The following is an 18,163-nucleotide window of genomic DNA, read 5'->3' as shown; positions in this document are numbered from 1 at the left end:
ATTGCTTTCCCTGGTCCTGCCTGTAATGTAACTTTGTAAAAGTCTAATATCTGGAAAAAAAAAGAAAAAGTTTTATAAGAAACTTAGTGCTTTCTATTAGACTGGTAAATACTTACAGTGAAAAACAATATTTTGAGCATGCAGAGAGTCTCAGAATTTAAGTAATTCTGCTATATGAAAAGTTGAATCAACATAACAGCTTCCTGCCACCAAAAGAGTGGGAAGCATCCCAAGGTCTGACCCCTGGCTTTGCACTGGCTTAGTCACTTATCGAACCATTCTGTGAATCAGTTGGACTAGCCCAAACAGCAGAATTTTTTTTTTCTCTTTTTCTTCCATTAAAAAAAATCAGTTATAGGTATTCTTGGAGGAGTCTGGAGTTTGGCAAAGAGCAAGTTATAAATGATGATTTTGTTAGGGGAAGGTACTTTAAGTAAGTCCCTTAGGAAGGGAAAGCACGGAAGCTTTTGCCCATGTTTGGTAGCATCAGAAGTCGGGCTGCCAAACTTTATATTTTGAAATTGTCCCCCAGAACCACTGTGCGGGTTCATGTTGGTTTTGGGTAGCCTTCTTTGCTTCCTGTGAATTATGCATGTGGTTGTTCATTAGACTTTGCTGACGAATTTTAGTCTGCAAAATCTCAGTAATGAGCTTGCTCTCGATTCTCTGCACCCGTATTCTCTTATTCCCAAATAGTCTATATTCACATAAAAGAACAATCTCAGACTGTTGCTGATCCACCTTGTGAATTAATATGCCAAAATTAATTTCCACAGCCAGACATCTTCATTCACCTGTGAAAATCTCTTCTCAACCTGTTCATGGCTTCAGTTTGATATTTTGTCTTGGATTGTTCTTTACAAACGTAATATTCCTTTGTGTGAGTGTGTGTGTTGTGTGAAATTTCCTAGATGTCACAGCTGATTGTCACACTGGTTGCAAATGTAAACTTTCTCCCCTGTCTGCTTGTGACCTTACCTGACTTGGTCACTTTCATTGAAAACTCAGCCAATTTTTTTCTGAAACTGTATTCCATCATTGAGGTGTAATTCTTTTGTTGGCACTGATTGATCAGTGAGCTAGGGCAGTTCTCCTTTTGCAAAAATAATGAACTTGTACACTGTGTGTAGTGTGATTAAAAGGGCAATTTATAAAGATAGTCTCTTCTGTTTCTACATATTTATCTTCACTGTATTCCTATTACGAATATTATCCATGCTCAGGGAAAATATAAAGTTGAATTCTTTGGGAAAGTGATTTGAGCTCAAAAGAAAACAGGGGGTGCTTGGAGCTGTTAAACTCAAAATTATGATAGCTATTATGAAGCAATTAAAAGTAAGAAATTGTAGAGTTAGCTGGAGACACTTTGTTTATGAACAAAATATAGAAGATTCCGGATATATCTCTTCTACAGTAAAATTCTGAGTTGTCTTCCCATTTCATATCTGAAATATTCCTTACCATTTTGGAATTGAGGGAGAATTTTGCCAGTACATTAGTGGCACTGAGAGAATAATTTCCTTAAGGCACTTTTAAAGTTTTGACTGCTCACTCAAAGAGAGTGCAGTTGATCAAGATATTTTTATTTTATTTTATTTAGATGGGAAGAGTAATAAAACTGGGTCATTGTCCCCCTTTCCTCGTTTAGAGCTACTGTTTTTTAGCAGTAGACACATTTTAATTGTGTGATATTACTGCATCCACAACAGGAAAATCATTCTGTTCTGTACATGTTGCTTCAAGAAGCTGAAAATACATAATGCACGTAATACACTAAACCAGTCTGAAAAAAAAAAGGTTAATGGAATGTTAAGAAGGCATTCTAGCTATCTTTCCAAGTTATTTTTAAGAAAGATGGGGTCCCAGTTTTCTTTTTTCCTTAATCAAATAGGTTTAATGAGGTAGTGTTTTTTATGTCTCTCATACACTAAGATTCATGTACTTTTAGATCATGGATGTCCAGCCTTTTGGCTTGCTTGAGCCAAATTTAGGGAACAGAAATTATCTTGGGCTGCATATGAGTAGGTTGCTCCAAAAGTAATGCCTCCCTTTATTTCCATGGAAAGGACAAAGGATACAAAAAACACAATAATACTATTTGATATAGCAAATTCTCAGCTACAAAACACTTTTTAAACATAGTCACCACCATTGGCTATGCATTTTCCCTCGTAATGTAAAAGAGCCTGTATGATACGCTCACAACGATCTGACCCACTGTCACCACTGCTGAAAGTCAACAGCCAGCGCCTCACTGTGGCTGTGCTCATATTCACTATTTCATCTCAGTAACAAATAAGAAACCATTAGTGAATGCCAATGAATGCAGTTTTTTCCACAGAGGAATTCAGTGACACACCATTGCTTCACAGACACTTCCATGTCAGGTGCCATTTGTCAGACTGTTTCTTTGCTGCCATCTGTCACACATCAACAAAATGTAATGGAATATTGGTGGAAGGGTTCAACATCTACTGCCAATACTGTCACCAATAGACAGCTCTGATTTTATGTGCCAAGGTAATAAAATAGGAGGCATTACTTTTGGAGCAGCCCTTGCAAAACATACAGTACTGTTAATATGCAAGTAATGAAATATTTTGATTCTTAATATTTTTCTTAAAAAAAAAAAAAAGAAAAAAAAAGAAGAGAGAGAAAGAAACAAAAACATAAAACTTGTGGAATATTTGACCTTGTTGTGAAACCAAGACACCTGGCTGGTTCAGTGGCAGTGGTTTCAATTCTCAGAGCGGCATCAAGGTGTTCATTAGAGAGTTCTGATGAAATTTTACTCTTCCTGTACTTTATCCTTGACAATCATTGTTCAAAATGTGTGTTCTGCCAAAAATCAATGACATGAATAAAGTGTGATTGTGAAGCGAAGGATGTTTTTCTCTGCTAAGACTGGGATTATGAAAGTCCAATAGAGAGACATGATCAGATTTTTGAATTGAATATCTGATTGCTGCTCTACATTCTGTTTAAAAATTTGCATGTCATATATTTATATCAACTGGAAATGGTCTTGCAAATGTAAATACATGATTTTTCAGGCAGCCTTGAAACCCCAAGCTGTGGGACGCGGTTAAAATGCCCAGGGGATGGGATGCCAGATAGACCTAGAACAGACTGAGCAGTGGGCGTAAGTGAACATCATGAGGTTTAACAAAGCCAAGTACAACATCTTGCACCTGGGTCAAAGCAACCTCCATGACGAGTACAAGCTGGGGGAATGAAAAGATTGATCATAGCCGTGTTGAAAAGGACTTAGGGGTACTGGTGGATGGGCAGCTGGACATGAGTCACAGTGTGCCCTCGCAGCCCAGAAATCCAACTGTATCCTGGGCTGCATCTAAAAAAGAGCAGCCAGCAGGTTGAGGGAGGTGAACTTGCCCCTCTACTCTGTGCAGGTGAGACTTCACGTGGAGTACTGCATCCAGATTTGGAGTCTTCAGTACAGGAGAGGCATGGACCTGTTGGAGTGTGTCCAGAGGAGGGCTACAAAAATAATCCAAGGGATGAAATACCTCACCAGTCAGGGCAGGCTGAGAGAGCTGGGGCTGTTCTGGTGGAACTCCCATCCTTGGAAACTTTCAAGGCCAGATTGAACCAGGCTCTGATCACCTGATCTAGCTGTAGACGTCGCTGTTCATTGCAGTGGAGTTGGACTAGATGACCTTAAAAGTTCCTTCCAACTCTAAGGATTCTATGATTCTATAATTGTATTTTCAAATTCTTTTACCAAAACAGAAAGCATGGCTGCATATTCTTTGCTACTCAGAGCCCTGTGTTTAGCCAGTGTCTCAAAATTATACATACATACAATTATGTGCCATCACTTCAGCCAGCACTGCCCCTCCCCTTCCCCACCCCTTGCTTTCATTGGCATCTTGTTAATAGTGCACTGATGGTTTTGCTGTTGATGAGTGATGGCTGTGTACCTGTGGCCTCTCCCCAAGAGCTGCTGCCTTCTAATGGCAGGGTGGGGAATGGGCTTCACTGTGAGACATGCTGGGCCACAGGTTGGACGCTCCTGCTTTAGGTGAAAAATGAACAAAATGACTAGTGGTATCATGAAGTGACTCAATAAGTTGCATCGAAGAAACAGTGCATGTAAATATTTATAATTGAATAATCAAGGCTGAAATAACTAAACTTAAATCTTACATGTTCCTAAACTATTTCAGGTATATGTTGGGCCTTGTTCAAGATCTCTTTCTATGTTTTTTGAAATTGTATTTTTGAAATGTATTTTGAAATATCTGGGATATGTGGATTGAATTCAGTATTTTACAACTGTCTTAAAGTAATACTTTATATGGCATTTTCACAGATGAGGTTTGTGTGATGGCTGAGCTCTAGTCTTGGACAAATGAAATGACACATGTAAATTACTGAAAGTTCAAACCCCAGATTAGCAGAAAGGGGAATTCTCTGCGTTAGCCTATTTATCACACTTATTACCGGTATTCAAAAGTGAATTGAAACCGAGGTATCTGTCAGCAAGAAAGGCCCTTAGAACATACCACTTTCTAATCTAGTCTGTCGTTTAAATACTGAAATAACCCTTTAGAAATAAAGTGGTTTTTTTAATTGCTTTTCTTGACCACTGAATACAGCATCTTAAAATATGCCCACATTTTCAGCACTAATTTATTTGTTTTGAATAAGCTGTGTGTTTGAGCCCATAGATTTGCATTCATTACTGTTTTATGATAAGCAAAACACTTATACTACAGGCAGAACATCTGGCATTTTTCTGAGGCTGTTTAATTTTTGTACTTGGTTTTCTTTTTTTTCATGGAACTTCTCATTTTTTCAGTCAAGGTGGTGTTTGTGGTTACACTGCATCTGTTTCCTGTTGTGTATATTCTTACTGTGGCTAGCAGTATTCAGAATGGCCTCAAAATGTGAAAGCCACACCATATTGTGGTTAAAGCAGCATAGAGCACTGGAGAGATTGCCTCATAGTAGAAGATGGGTTTCACACATGGGGGATTTGGTTGTGCTAGTCTTCACTGTGGTCAGCTGATCCATGTGAGGCTGGAGAAAGTGTATGAATGCAGAAAGCAGTATCAGCTGGGACTCAGTCGTGCAAATTAATTTCAGTCCATGCAAAGATTATGCTGAAAGTTTTTGGAGTTTGTTTAGTAATTCTTTGTATTTCATCACATATTTTATGTGCGTGTTATATCCCTTGCCACTTTGCTTACTCTAGACTGTTTGATACTTTAGCCTGATGAGATTCTATTAAAATCTCCTAATGCGTGGCCAAAGTGAGGACAGACCTTGTAGTGCCATGGAACAATTTCTGTGGTGGTACCTAATTGGCAGGTATTTACAGTGAGTAATATCACATGGATGTGTGATATCAGATAAGATGGCAGTTATGTTTCACTGGTTACTACTGTGCATGTTGAGTCGATTAACTTCCCAGTATCTGTCTGTCCCATATATCTGTTTGGTTCACTTAGCAAGCACTAATTACTACCATATATTAATCCATTGCAAATAAATGGCTTATCTCAGTAATTTTAGGGAGAGAGTGAAAGTCATCCCAGAAGTTTAAGATGCGTGTTATGGCTAGAAAGGAGTGTAGGCAAAGGAACGAGCAGTTTTCCTTTGTGATAATGATGTTTTCTTAAAGACATAGTGGCATTAAGGACTGTGACTCATGGATTATAATTCTTATGAATGTTAAATCTGTGTCTCCAGTTCTGAAGGTAACCATTACTCTTGTTTAGGAGCCTCATTTATCAAAACAGAACGTAGAAGGCATGCTGCTAGGAACTGAGTCAGCAGATGCTGGAAATTTCTGAAGCCGAATAAAATTGGAAGAGCAGAGTTTGTTTTCAAGAGGGAGTCTGGGAATCAGGCAATTATACTGGGCTCTGAGCCTATCTAAATCTGTGATAGGAAAAGCTATGTTTGGAATTGGTTATCAGCATTAAAGGACATAAGTTACAGGTTTGGAAATGGTAAATGCTCCTTAGCACAAAGTATAGCTGCAAGTACAGTGACTCTCAGAAGGGTCTTAGTGGAAACACAGGAAAAAGCATTCCACTAAGTAATGCCTCATCTCATTTTTGTGAAACATATGTATTTATTGGTGTGTGTGTAGAAGTTTGCTGCATATGCTTGTAGACTGGAGATTTGTTTGTTTGTTTTTGGTAATCCAATTCCTCAAAGTAGTTGACTTAAAGGAAAAAAAAAAACAAACCAAAACAAGCAAACAAAACAAAATAACAAAAAAGCAGAGCTTACTCCTAGAAACCAGAGAGTATTCCAAGTCCCTCTCATATTAATATAGGAATTGTGCTTATAAAGATTTGCTTCCCCTCCTAACATACTGAGAGTAAATGTGACAGTGTCTAGGGTTTTATGACCATGAACAGATGTAAGGTAATGTATGGGAACTGCTGAGTCACGGCCTGAAGCTCTGATTGACCACCTGAGGTGAGCAATACGTCAGCCCTGGGGGCACAGGCGAAGGCAGGAAGGGGTGAGCCTGCCTCCCCCTCTCCTAGACCCATTTAAGAGCTGACTACCAGGGGGAAAGGATCTCTTCTGGAGATCCCTCCTCTGGAGTTTTGCAGTGAGCCCAGGACTTGGGTAAGCTTTCTCTCTATTCTCTTTTTGTTATTATAATCTGCTTTGCCAAATTCTCTTGTTTATTTCATAATTATAACATCTTTATATTCGTTGATTATACAGGTAGAATTTAATTATTCTGAAGATTATGGCTTTTTTTTTTAATGTTTTTTTTCAGTGAACTAAAAATAGTTTATTTTACTGACTTGCACATTATACCATATGCTGAGAAAGGCATGAATTTGTTTCTCTGTGCCTTTCCTCTCTCTCCCTTCATTCATAGGCGAAGGGTAGGAGTTGTTCCAAACCAGCCTTCTCATTTCTCATGTGCTAGGACATTTTTCTGACCACAAAACATCATCCGTCTGACAGAGTTATGGTTGTAACTGCACAAGTCTTTAAGATTGAGCCATGGGAAGAATGGGAAATCATATAGACTTGTCTATGGCTATCTCATTCCACCAAGGCAAGACCAAGAGAGAGATCTGAAAACAGTAGTTTATCGTTATCCTTTTTTAAAATCTTAAAATATCCTTGGGTAACGGGAAGTTTTTTTGCATTTGTGTGTATTCATAGGTGATGAATGCTGATGGAACTGGGAGAAGAGTTCTTGTAGAGGACAAACTTCCTCACATCTTTGGATTCACGTTATTGGGAGACTATGTTTATTGGACAGATTGGCAAAGACGCAGCATTGAACGTGTGCATAAGCGGACAGCAGAAAGAGAAATCATCATAGATCAACTGCCTGATCTAATGGGCCTCAAAGCTACTAATGTACACCAGATAATTGGTGAGTGACGCTACAAATCATGCTAGTAAAATAAAATTGAAAATTTCACCAGTGTCCTTTTGAAGGGATTGTTTTATAACAGGTCAGATTTTTAGAATGGGCAGAATACAGTTTCTTCTCCGACAGCTGCAGGCTGCAGTTTGAAGGAGTGTGGTAGGTCTTTTGTGTGGTGCTTCAGTTCTCTAACCTGGCTGAACAGTAAGACCAAAAAAAAAACCACCAGACATTCCCTATGTCCATGACACTCCCATCCATTCTCCTGCTTAGGTAATTGGAGCACCTCATAGGTCTGAACACCCCTGGATCCAGTAAGGAGGAGAGGATCAGGGAAAATGAGAACAGCCAGCTGTTAGATTAGCCCAGCTGTTTTTGGAGTTGTATCTGTAGTAGGAATCATCCTGCAATCTGAACACGTGCTCTTGGTGATCAAGAGCTAAGAATGAGCCAGTTGTAGTCTGTTCAGTGTTTTTCAAATGAATACTGCAAAATCATTTTTAAAAACAACCAGAAGCACGTTATGCTCTGTGGTATTTATGGAATGAAAACACAGGATCTAATTTCAAATTGGTTTTCAAAACACTGATACAGTTGAGTTGTGGAATCACAGAACTTGTCACGTTCCCTGAATATCCTGCCACGTCGGCAGGGCTTTCAGTTTCTTGGTGCCACATCTGGTTTGTACCCCATGGAGTTAGTTAAGTGCAGTTGAGGTATATCTTTGTATTGCTGCTACGTGAAGATGCTTGACAGTACATGTATTTGAAATATAACCCTCTTTCCAGCTGCTTGGCTAACTGATCTTGGTAATGGCGGGTGAATTTCTAGCGCATGCAGGTGTATGTGCTAATATTGCAAAGAGCTGCTTTACTAGCTTCTGGAAAGGAGAGGCCATTAAGTGGATGTGAAAATAATCTCAAAATTTTCCATCCCTAGGAATGCAAATGGGGTACATAATTAGACCAATGTGTTATTAAAAGTGACAGGACTTGCACTTGTTTTCTTATGTATTTGCCTTCACTTCTGTGCTTATGCTATGAATCAGTATTATTGATGCTTGAGGCCTGATCTCATCCCGTATTGCTAGGTTTATTTCAGGAAAAGGAGTGCTGGTTTTCCAGCTAGATGAATTAACATCCCTCTAAAAGACTAGAAGAAACAAAAACAAATTCATTCAGGACAAAAGGTGGAAAACTACTTCTATTTCTTGAAGGGCTCATGCTGTTGTTGATGCGTGTGAGGTCCGACTTTCTCTTCCAAATGAAGACAACTTGTAATGATTGCTTTTCCTTGTGTTGCATGCTTAGGTACAAACCCCTGTGCAGAGGATAATGGTGGTTGCAGCCATTTGTGCCTGTACAGACCACAAGGCCTTCGCTGCGCTTGTCCCATAGGCTTGGAGCTCATCAATGATATGAAGACCTGCATTGTCCCAGAAGCTTTCCTTCTGTTTTCTCGGAGAGCAGATATTAGACGGATCTCTTTAGAAACAAACAACAACAATGTTGCTATTCCGCTTACTGGAGTTAAAGAAGCTTCAGCTCTGGATTTTGATGTGACAGACAATCGAATTTACTGGACTGATATTTCATTGAAGGTAGAGATGGAAGATATTCTGAATTGGCTACTAACTTGCTGCAAGATTTTTGAAATAGATAAGAATGGATTGACAAATATGTTTTACAAGATTCAAGGGATAGGTAGGAGAGCTGGTTCCAACTAGGAAAGCATTCTCTCATGTAAATCATTTAAATCTAATGTGCAAGTTTCATGTAAAGGATAAGTTTGCAAAAATGAAGTTTTACGGCAGAAAGCTGAGAAGAGTACCAAACAGCAGGAGGTCTTTGAGATTAAAGATTTTTTTTGTCAAATGTGTAGGTCATTCTGAAAATAATGCCTCCTATTTATTTCCATGGAAACTACAATAGATACAAAGATCATGCTCTTCAATAGAGCAAATTTTCAGCTACAAAACACTATCTTGCAATGTATTCACCACCATTAGCTATTTGTTTTCATTGGTGATGAATAACAGCCTGCTGCTGGGCTCATAAAAATCTGCACCAGTAGAAGTAACTTGCTGTCACCACAGCTGAAACGCAATGCTCAACCCCTCACAGTGACAGACCTTTGCTTCATGCACACTTTCATGTCAGATGCCATTTTGTCAGACTTTCTGTCTGCTGCCATCTTTCATACAGCAACAAAATGTAATGGAATATTTGTGGGAAGGTTCAGTCTCTTCTGCCATACTGCTAACATCTGCCTTTGATATCAGGGAACAACATAATAAAATAGGAAGCATTACTTTTGGAGCAGCCCTCATATATTTAATGGATCCAGTTTTTTGTCAGAAAGTGAAAATAGGTCTTACCTGCTCATTAACTCGCATACTTACTGCACATAAGACACGTTACAAGATTAGTCAATCAAGGGTAGGGTCTAGACTAACAAATAAATAAAAGGTTGAGGGTAGTTGTATAAACGTGGTCACTAATAGAGTGACAGAAGCCAGTGTATTGTCTGTCTGCTACCTCTGTTTTTAGCAAGTCTAGTTATTTACCATGTTTTTCATGGACTGTAGATGTAGTCAGAATTGTGAGCACCAAAAATTAGTTTTTAATTAAAGTAAGTTTTTTCACACTTGGATTGAGACCCATGCAAATAATAACTTGTGGATCTGTACAACAGAAGAATGATAAAAGTTAAAAACCGTAGTGTTTAAATTAGTTTGAGAGAGAGAACTTGGCTGAACTATTTAGGTATGATATTCATTTGGAGTATGTTTGAAATGAAAATGAAAGGAAGATCCCACTATCAGTTTTTCTGGGTAATAAAAGTGAAAACTGAAAAACATTTCCCCACTGTGTGCAGTCACAAACTGCGTAATTAGCAGATAGCACTTGAACTTACAAGTAAACCAAAAATCAAACGTTTAGTTAACTTCTGATGTGTTAGAAGTATGTGCAGTGAGGAGTACAAAGGGCAAAAAAAAAAGGGAGTCTGGCACAAAGTATAGTTTTATAATGTATTAATGTTGTTCCTTTACTTTCAGGCTTATACTTATACTTGGTCATAGTAAATTATGGAATGCCTAAACTTCTAAACATAATTCTGGCTTTATTCGCTGTTTGCTTGATGTAGAGTGTAGATCATGTAGAGTGATTGATTATGGTGGAAATTATAAGAAGTCTTTAGAGTAAAAGACCTGGAAGAAATCATGCTTACTGAAATTAAATTAAACCATCAGTACTAAAGCACTTACACTGCTGAGCTAGTGGGCCATTATCTTTTCATCTGTTTGCTATTCTGTCCTGAACTTTCTCATTAGGTTGCTTTAAATATTGTTCCATGCTGTAGCATCGATGGTTTTGTATTGTCCTGGGAGAGCTGAAATATTTCCCTCTCAAAGCTGGCACCAAGTTAAGGTCACATTGGCATGTAGACTGCTTAATTGAACCATACTAGTTATCCCATTTATTTCCCCAGTGGACCACTGTTGTAATTGACATAGAATACTTTCATAGAGTATAGTAAATCATTACTTCTGAATAGCAGCATTGTTTGCCTTGCAAATAAGTAGCACATTGTATGATCTTCTTTCCTGTGAGATGCCTAAAATCTGAAAATGCTTAAAATGCAACAAAGAGAACAACCAGCCTAATGACAGGTTGGTAAAATTTCTAATTTGCCTGTGTATCTTTACTTCCCCAAAGACCATCAGCAGAGCATTTATGAATGGCAGCGCACTGGAACACGTTGTAGAGTTTGGCTTGGATTACCCTGAAGGCATGGCCGTAGATTGGCTGGGAAAGAACTTGTATTGGGCTGATACTGGAACAAATCGCATCGAAGTGTCAAAGCTGGATGGCCAGCATCGCCAAGTGTTGGTGTGGAAAGATCTTGACAGTCCCCGGGCACTGGCACTGGATCCTGCAGAGGGGTAACTTGCTAGTTTAACTTTATGTTTATGAACGTTGAAAAACAACCTCTTAATGCTTCCTCTAGGGCATGTTAGTTAGGCTTTGCGTTTAAATCCTAAGAGAATTGAGCTGGGGAATATAACCTGGTAATTTAAAGTATGAGGGCTGAAAGAGTATGTTCTTAATGTCCTGAATAATCATTAAGAATATTACACAGAAAATCAGGGAAGCTCATTAAAAAGGGATTTACATTTAGTTTTTTAATTAACCACAGAATCAAAGTAGACTTGGGTTTATGGAACTCGTTAATGAGAAAAGGGCCATTGCGTTGGAAAGAAAATATTTGTCCTTTTTAAAAATGAGGATCCTTTAAAAATGTATTATTATTTACTTATTTTTTTTACAAGTTAGGATCCAAAAAAACATTTTAATGGATTTAACCTGACAGTAAGCAAGTGAAACTTAAAGTCTGAGAATAAGACAAAATTTGCTTCTTCAGACAAGGGAGCCTTTTTTTCAATCTGGCTAAGTGAAGCAAAGATAGGGGAAAAAGTACAAGCAATTATATAACTACCTTTCTTGAAAGTGAAGATTTCCTGTGAAGAAATTGCTGAGTTGGATTCAGGTATACAGCGAAAGTGAGGCAATAAGCTGAGGGAGGAGGAGAAGAGGGGAACAAGGCAAGGTAAAATTATTTAGCTTTTGAAAGAGCTCTTCTCCCATGAAATGCTCATTTGACGTTTACTAATTACTACAGATCGTTTTTGATGTTATACCAGCACTGTATTATTCTTATTTCACAAATGAGGGAACTTAGACTTTTTTTTTTTTTACAAATGAAGGAATTCCATTTTCAGGTGCTGTGAATTTATCAGTTTCTACTGACACTATCGGAATTGCAGCGATACAGAAAACTCAGCACCCTGAAAACCTATCCCTCCTGCTTAGTTTCAGCAAGGAAGTAGCAGCTGTCTTCATGCTTAGTTGAAACAGGTTCTGCTGTTACCTCAATGAGGCACAGAGATAAGATTCAGCCCCGATATGCCAGACACTGCCTTTACTGGTATATCAGAGACCATCGAAAACCAGATTACTAGATCTGCTTAATTGGCACAAGGGCTTGATTCAAGTTCTATGCTGAGAGCAGTTTTTTCCAAGGATTAGTACAATTCAGTGATTTTATTTTATTTTTTTCCAGTGATCTTCACCACAGTCGGTACAATTTAGTTTAATTTTAGACCAAATTTTAGACTTCTCTTGGTTCTAGAGTCCAACTATGTCATTATAGTTCATATGCAAGTTTTCATGACATTGCTACGGTAGAGTTAATTCTAACACATGAATTCATGCTGTCCACAACTTGCAACATTTTTAAATATTAGAAGGAAAAATGTAGAAGTATTCCTGGTGTCTGAAGAGAGCATACGTGACGGTCAGTGGTGGAGCAAGCTTTGCCACTGTGTATTGGTTTAAATTAAAAAATTGACAGGTGCTTATTACTAAGGTCACTGAAGATGTTAAGAATGACCAGTTATGTCTCATTTTAAAAATTATGTGGGCTTTACATTTTGAAAGAAGTGAGCAGCTGCTTGACACCAGATGTCAAATATACAGCCCTTTAACTGTTCGGTGCCTAAAGAAAATGTAAACACACATAGGTCTGTGCTTCAGAGAGTGGTGAGGGTACTGGAACAGGCTGCCCAGAGAGGTTGTGGATGCCTCGTCCTTGGAGGTGTTCAAGGCCAGGTTGGATGGGGCCTTGGGCACCCTGGTTTAGCATTAAACGTGGAGGTTGGTGGCCCTGCATGTGGCAGGGGGTTGGAGATTCATGATCCTTGAGGTCCCTTCCAACCCTGGCCATTCTGTGATTCTGCCAGATGGCATAAGTTGGAATGTGAATACATAGCTATACAGTGTTGTTTCACTCTGCCTTCAGCAAAAATGGAGCATGCTGTTGAATAGCTGATTGACTTAGTTACAAGCAGATGAGCTTATTAACAGAAGTACTGTGAATTTCTTCCTTTTTTGAATTCCTGAGTTTGATGGACAGTGAATAAAAACAGAAGCTGAGTGCTATGGAAAGCTTCTTGTTAAATAAGCAGGTATAGATGAACATGCCCAACTTGTAGCCTTCTGCCTCCTAACTGATGTGCATGGATTAGTTAAAATTGAAGTACTTCAATGCAAAATTTGCTGGTGAAAGTTCATCTCCAAATGGAAAAAATAACATTGGAAGCATTTTGAGAAAACCTGACTAATTTCCTTGTTTGTATTTTGGAAAATATATATATATTGTAAAGGGGCCTATTAAATATTTGGATTTACAAGTCTTGTTTTCTTTTACTCTTTCCAAGGATTTTTGCGTAGTTTAGTTTCTTCCCTTGAGTTGCTTGTTGGTTTTTTTTGTTGTTAAATTTTTTTTTTCCTTGGCATTTCAATCAGGTTTATGTATTGGACTGAATGGGGTGGTAAACCGAAGATTGATAGAGCTTCTATGGATGGCAGTGACCGGACTACTCTGGTACCAAATGTGGGACGTGCCAACGGCCTAACTATTGATTATGCTAAAAGACGACTGTACTGGACTGACCTTGATACTAACCTGATAGAATCCTCCAACATGCTAGGTGAGCTCCAGAGTCCTGGACAGCCTCACAGGGATACTGTTGCTGTTTTACAGCTCCCCGTGACAGTTTGTTGCTTGATAAATGTCTTCAGACAAAAATAGATTTTCCCAAACCTACACATCTTCAATATTTGCTTCTAAAATTAATGCATACACAATAAAATATGTAGTGGTGCCTCTATTTTTTTGTCAAAAATAGTTGCTCATAGTTTAAATTATACCAATTTTGTATATGTGTTTTCAGTTATATGTAGGACAAAGCTGTCAACTTTGTGTTTTGGAGTCTTGTTTTTCTGCTCTGAAGAATGTTGTCAAATACATACCAAGCACTTAATCATGTCTAGAAAGTCAGAGAAAAAGTTAAGGTACCAAAAGCTTTTTGGTTAGCTTTCAGAATGTAATTTAATACGATTTGATTTTAAACTTTCTCGGTATCCCCAGGGTTCAGTAATTTTTTCCTACTATTCTGCATGCTGGAGAGTGTTCCTGGCTAGTACAGGAGTGTTCTTTCTCATATAAGGGTCTGTGTAACTGTTTTATAAATTGTTTCTTGCAGCTAAAATGAGATGGAACATTCTGTTCTTTCATTATCCCAGGGAGGGATATTGTGGGTATTGTGGACCCACATCCTATCAACTTTGCCTGCATCATGTTTTTAACACCTTTGTACCCATGGGAGCAGACTGCTTTGTATTTCAAATTATTCAGATTATTTTTATCACTAGCCATTACTTAAGGTTAAAGGATTATGTCTACTTTAAATAGTATGTTACCAATAGTGGGAAAAAAGCAAGAAAAAAATCAAAACAGGGAAGTGCATTACTAGGAATTGCCTGTAATATAAATGCTTTCCTTTAGCCTGTCATGAATTTTGGTGTGTTGTTGAGGCTGGGTTAGTTCTCCCCAGTGTATAGTGGAACTGGACCTAGAATTAGAATTTCACCCTTCCTGTGGCCAATGACAGCAAAGTAGAGGGCTGTACATCCTCCTCTGTGTAAAGAGGGAATGGCTTCCTGCTTAATAGTCTCCTGTTCATTTTCTGTGACTGGACAACAAGAGATTCCATGGTAATAAAATGGTTGAAATCAGTGTGGTGGAAATCTTCCCTCCCAATACCCTGTTTCTTAAGGTCTTGATCTTCCCACGGTATACACTATTAACTGTCTGTTACCATGAGATTCTGAGTGTTCTTAACACAATGTAGAATTGTATTAAGCTCATAACAGTTCTGTCTCTGTAAGCAGTGGGCAGAGAGATCTGTGTGTGGTGCCGGAGATGCTGAAGTGGGAATACAATGTTGCCTTCAGTGGGATGTTGTTCCTTTCAGGGAGGAGAGAATGGGCAGAATCTTTGTGAGAACCCTGATAACTTCTAAGACTGAAACTTTTTTATTTAGTAGGATGTGTTCAGTTCTGTGAGTTACAGGCAGGATTAATGCATTTCTGTGCTCTGAGACTTCAGAATGGCCTTTTGAATATTGTATATTGCTTTATGATTTACTTTTGTAACAGTGAAATAGTACTATCTTTTAACCTTTCTGCGCATATGGCATATCTAAAGCATTATCCAGCATCATTTTGTTTGAAAATACTAATGCTTTTTTTCTCCCTTCATTTTTGGAAACAGGTCTTGACCGTGAGATTATAGCTGATGACTTGCCTCACCCATTTGGCTTGACTCAGTATCAGGATTACATTTACTGGACAGACTGGAGCCGGCGTAGCATTGAACGAGCCAACAAGACAAGTGGCCAGAACAGAACTATCATCCAAGGGCATTTGGATTATGTTATGGACATCCTGGTCTTCCATTCCTCCAGGCAGGCAGGCTGGAACGAGTGTGCCTCTAGCAACGGCCATTGCTCTCATCTCTGCTTAGCAGTCCCTGTCGGTGGTTTTGTCTGTGGGTGCCCTGCTCACTACTCCCTGAACTCTGACAACAGGACTTGCAGTGGTAAGTGGTGATGAAGGAAAGTGAAATGCAGTAGCAGATATGCTTACTAATGGATGCAAGCACGGTACTTGCAGGAAAGAAGAGTTTTACTTTTAGGTGAGATGGTCCAGCTTGCCTTGCTGATAGCCAAGTTAAGTCTAGTTTCTAATACTGGCTGTGTATTTGAAAATATTTTGTTGCCCTCTCTACCTTCAGAAACAGCAGGGCATGTGACTGGATAAAGATGGCAATAAAAGTATGCATTTTTAAGTATTTTTTTTTTAATACTGAAATCCTTCTAACTTGAAAAGGTAGGGGAAAAACTTAAAAGGAAATCTAGCAACACACCAGTGTCTCAAAAAAAAGAAGAAAAATAGCTCGAGTGAAACTTTTCAGTGACTCGAGCCAAATTTGTGTAAGCGGGAAAGCCAGACATGCTTTTGTTTTCATATCTGTCAACCCTTATCAAGTGCTTGCTTGTTTTTTTGTTTTTTTCATTCTAATCTTGCCTGCTACGTGTGGTAATTCAGTGTGTGCACTCTGGAGTTTGCATAGCCTTCCTGTGGGTTAAGATTTAATTTTGTAGTGCTTCTGTTTGCTGGTTGGTGTGATGCTGTGGAAGGTCCCGAAGGTGAGTTCTTTCCCTAGTGAGAGGAGGCTGAGGCCCACTGCCTCTGCAGCACTTCACTTTTCTCATCTCAGTGCAGCCAAGTCCCATTTTTCTTCATTGTTGTGCAGAATATGAACCACAAGGCCCCTCAGGCTGTGTGTAATTAGTTTCTTACCAAATAATTTATCCATCTCTCAATAACTGTCTGCCAGTGAAGCACTCACAACTTTGGCAGGGATGCTGGATGGCTGATTTCCACTGATGTCATTCAGATTAATTGGTGGGTTAAGAGATTCGTGGTACAGAGAGAGGCAGATTGTGTCTCATCTGCATTATGCCTGAGTAGAGAGATCCAACTGTTGTTTTAAAGTCAAAAGCAGGGTACCCAGTTCCATGAATGCCACTTCATAAGTTTTTTTTAAAGTCGTGCGCCTTAGAGAAGCCTGCTTTATCCCCCAGTGTATTCTGTACTCCTTCTTTCCTTTTCAGTTACAAGAGGTGCTTGCCTGACACCTGGATTTTTGTACGTGAACATTCTCACATCTTCCTGCTAGATAGAAGCATAGCTGACACCACTCCAGTGGTTGCTGTGATGTTATAGGTGGAAGAACTTGATTTCCAGTGGAAAATAAATAGCAAAATGATGTTTTCCTGTGAGAAAGCACTCTCAATGCAAGCGGGGAGAAAAGTAGGAAAGGAAGAAGAAAAATAAAGGAAATAGTTGTGAACAAACAGAACTGTCTCCCTTCAGAATGGTTCAGTCTTTCATAGTGTATTAGGAGTATTCCTTTTGCCATGTTCAAATCTGGTAACTTTCCAGCTTCTCATTTGTAGGTAATTGGAGACTTAGGCTTCTCTACTTATAATTTAATTTTACTCTTGGCCATTATAATTGGAGCATGAGTCATTTTAACTTTCCCTTGCCTGTTTTACTTGCTTATATATTCCCAAACATTATTATTATTATTATCCCAAGCCCTGTCTAGAGGCCAGTTCCTCCATTCTGGATCACCCTGCTCATATATGGAGCCCTCAGTACAAGAAAGACATAGAGATTTTGGAAAGGGTCCAGAGGAGGGCGACTAAGATGATCAGGGGGCTGGAGCACCTCCCCTATGGGGACAGGCTGAGGGAGTTGGGCTTGTTCAGCCTGGAGAAGAGAAGGCTGCGGGGTGACCTCATTGCAGCCTATCAATACCTGAAGGGAACCTACACCCAGGAGGGGAGTAAACTCTTCAAAAGGGCTGACAACAGCAGGACTAGGGGAAATGGATGCAAGTTGAAGGAGGGAAGATTTAGGTTGGATGTTAGGGGGAAGTTCTTTACAAGGAGAGTGGTTAGGCCCTGGAATGGGCTGCCCAGGGAGGTTGTGGATGCCCCGTCCTTGGACGTGTTTAAGGCCAGGTTGGACGGGGTCCTGGGCAACCTGATCTGAATGTGTATGTTTGGTGGCCCTGCTAGGCAGGGGGGTTGGAACTACATGATCCTTGAGGTCCCTTCCAACCCGGGTGATTCTGTGATTCTGTGATATGTGCACAGATTCTTTTAATCATGGGAAGGACACACTGAACTCACTAGATCTGGTATCTCATCAGACCTACCTTGTGTTGTAAAGTTTGAATGCAATATTACACAAGAGATGTGCTCATTGCGTTACATTTGCCCTCCAAAAATACAGTTAAATTATGTGA

At 39.2% G+C, this 18,163-nt stretch overlaps 1 protein-coding gene across 3 annotated transcripts in view; it reads left to right on the top strand.

The window, feature by feature from the left end:
• LRP6 (LDL receptor related protein 6) overlaps positions 1-18,163 on the top strand; it is a 123,383-nt gene that overhangs the window by 82,627 nt on the left and 22,593 nt on the right. For all 3 annotated transcript variants that reach the window (XM_042889885.1, XM_042889884.1, XM_042889886.1), the window contains 5 exons: positions 7,168-7,384; positions 8,689-8,978; positions 11,098-11,324; positions 13,747-13,931; positions 15,557-15,883. In XM_042889885.1, the coding sequence (XP_042745819.1) occupies positions 7,168-7,384; positions 8,689-8,978; positions 11,098-11,324; positions 13,747-13,931; positions 15,557-15,883 (1,246 nt within the window). The remainder of the gene's footprint in view (positions 1-7,167; positions 7,385-8,688; positions 8,979-11,097; positions 11,325-13,746; positions 13,932-15,556; positions 15,884-18,163) is intronic.

This window comes from Lagopus leucura, unplaced genomic scaffold (genome assembly GCF_019238085.1).
Source record: "Lagopus leucura isolate 7727_CA_CO unplaced genomic scaffold, USGS_WTPT01 Super-Scaffold_100159, whole genome shotgun sequence".
Classification (NCBI taxonomy): Eukaryota; Metazoa; Chordata; class Aves; order Galliformes; family Phasianidae; genus Lagopus; species Lagopus leucura.
Note: the sequence above shows the minus strand (reverse complement) of the source record. Positions and strands in the feature narration are given on the sequence as shown.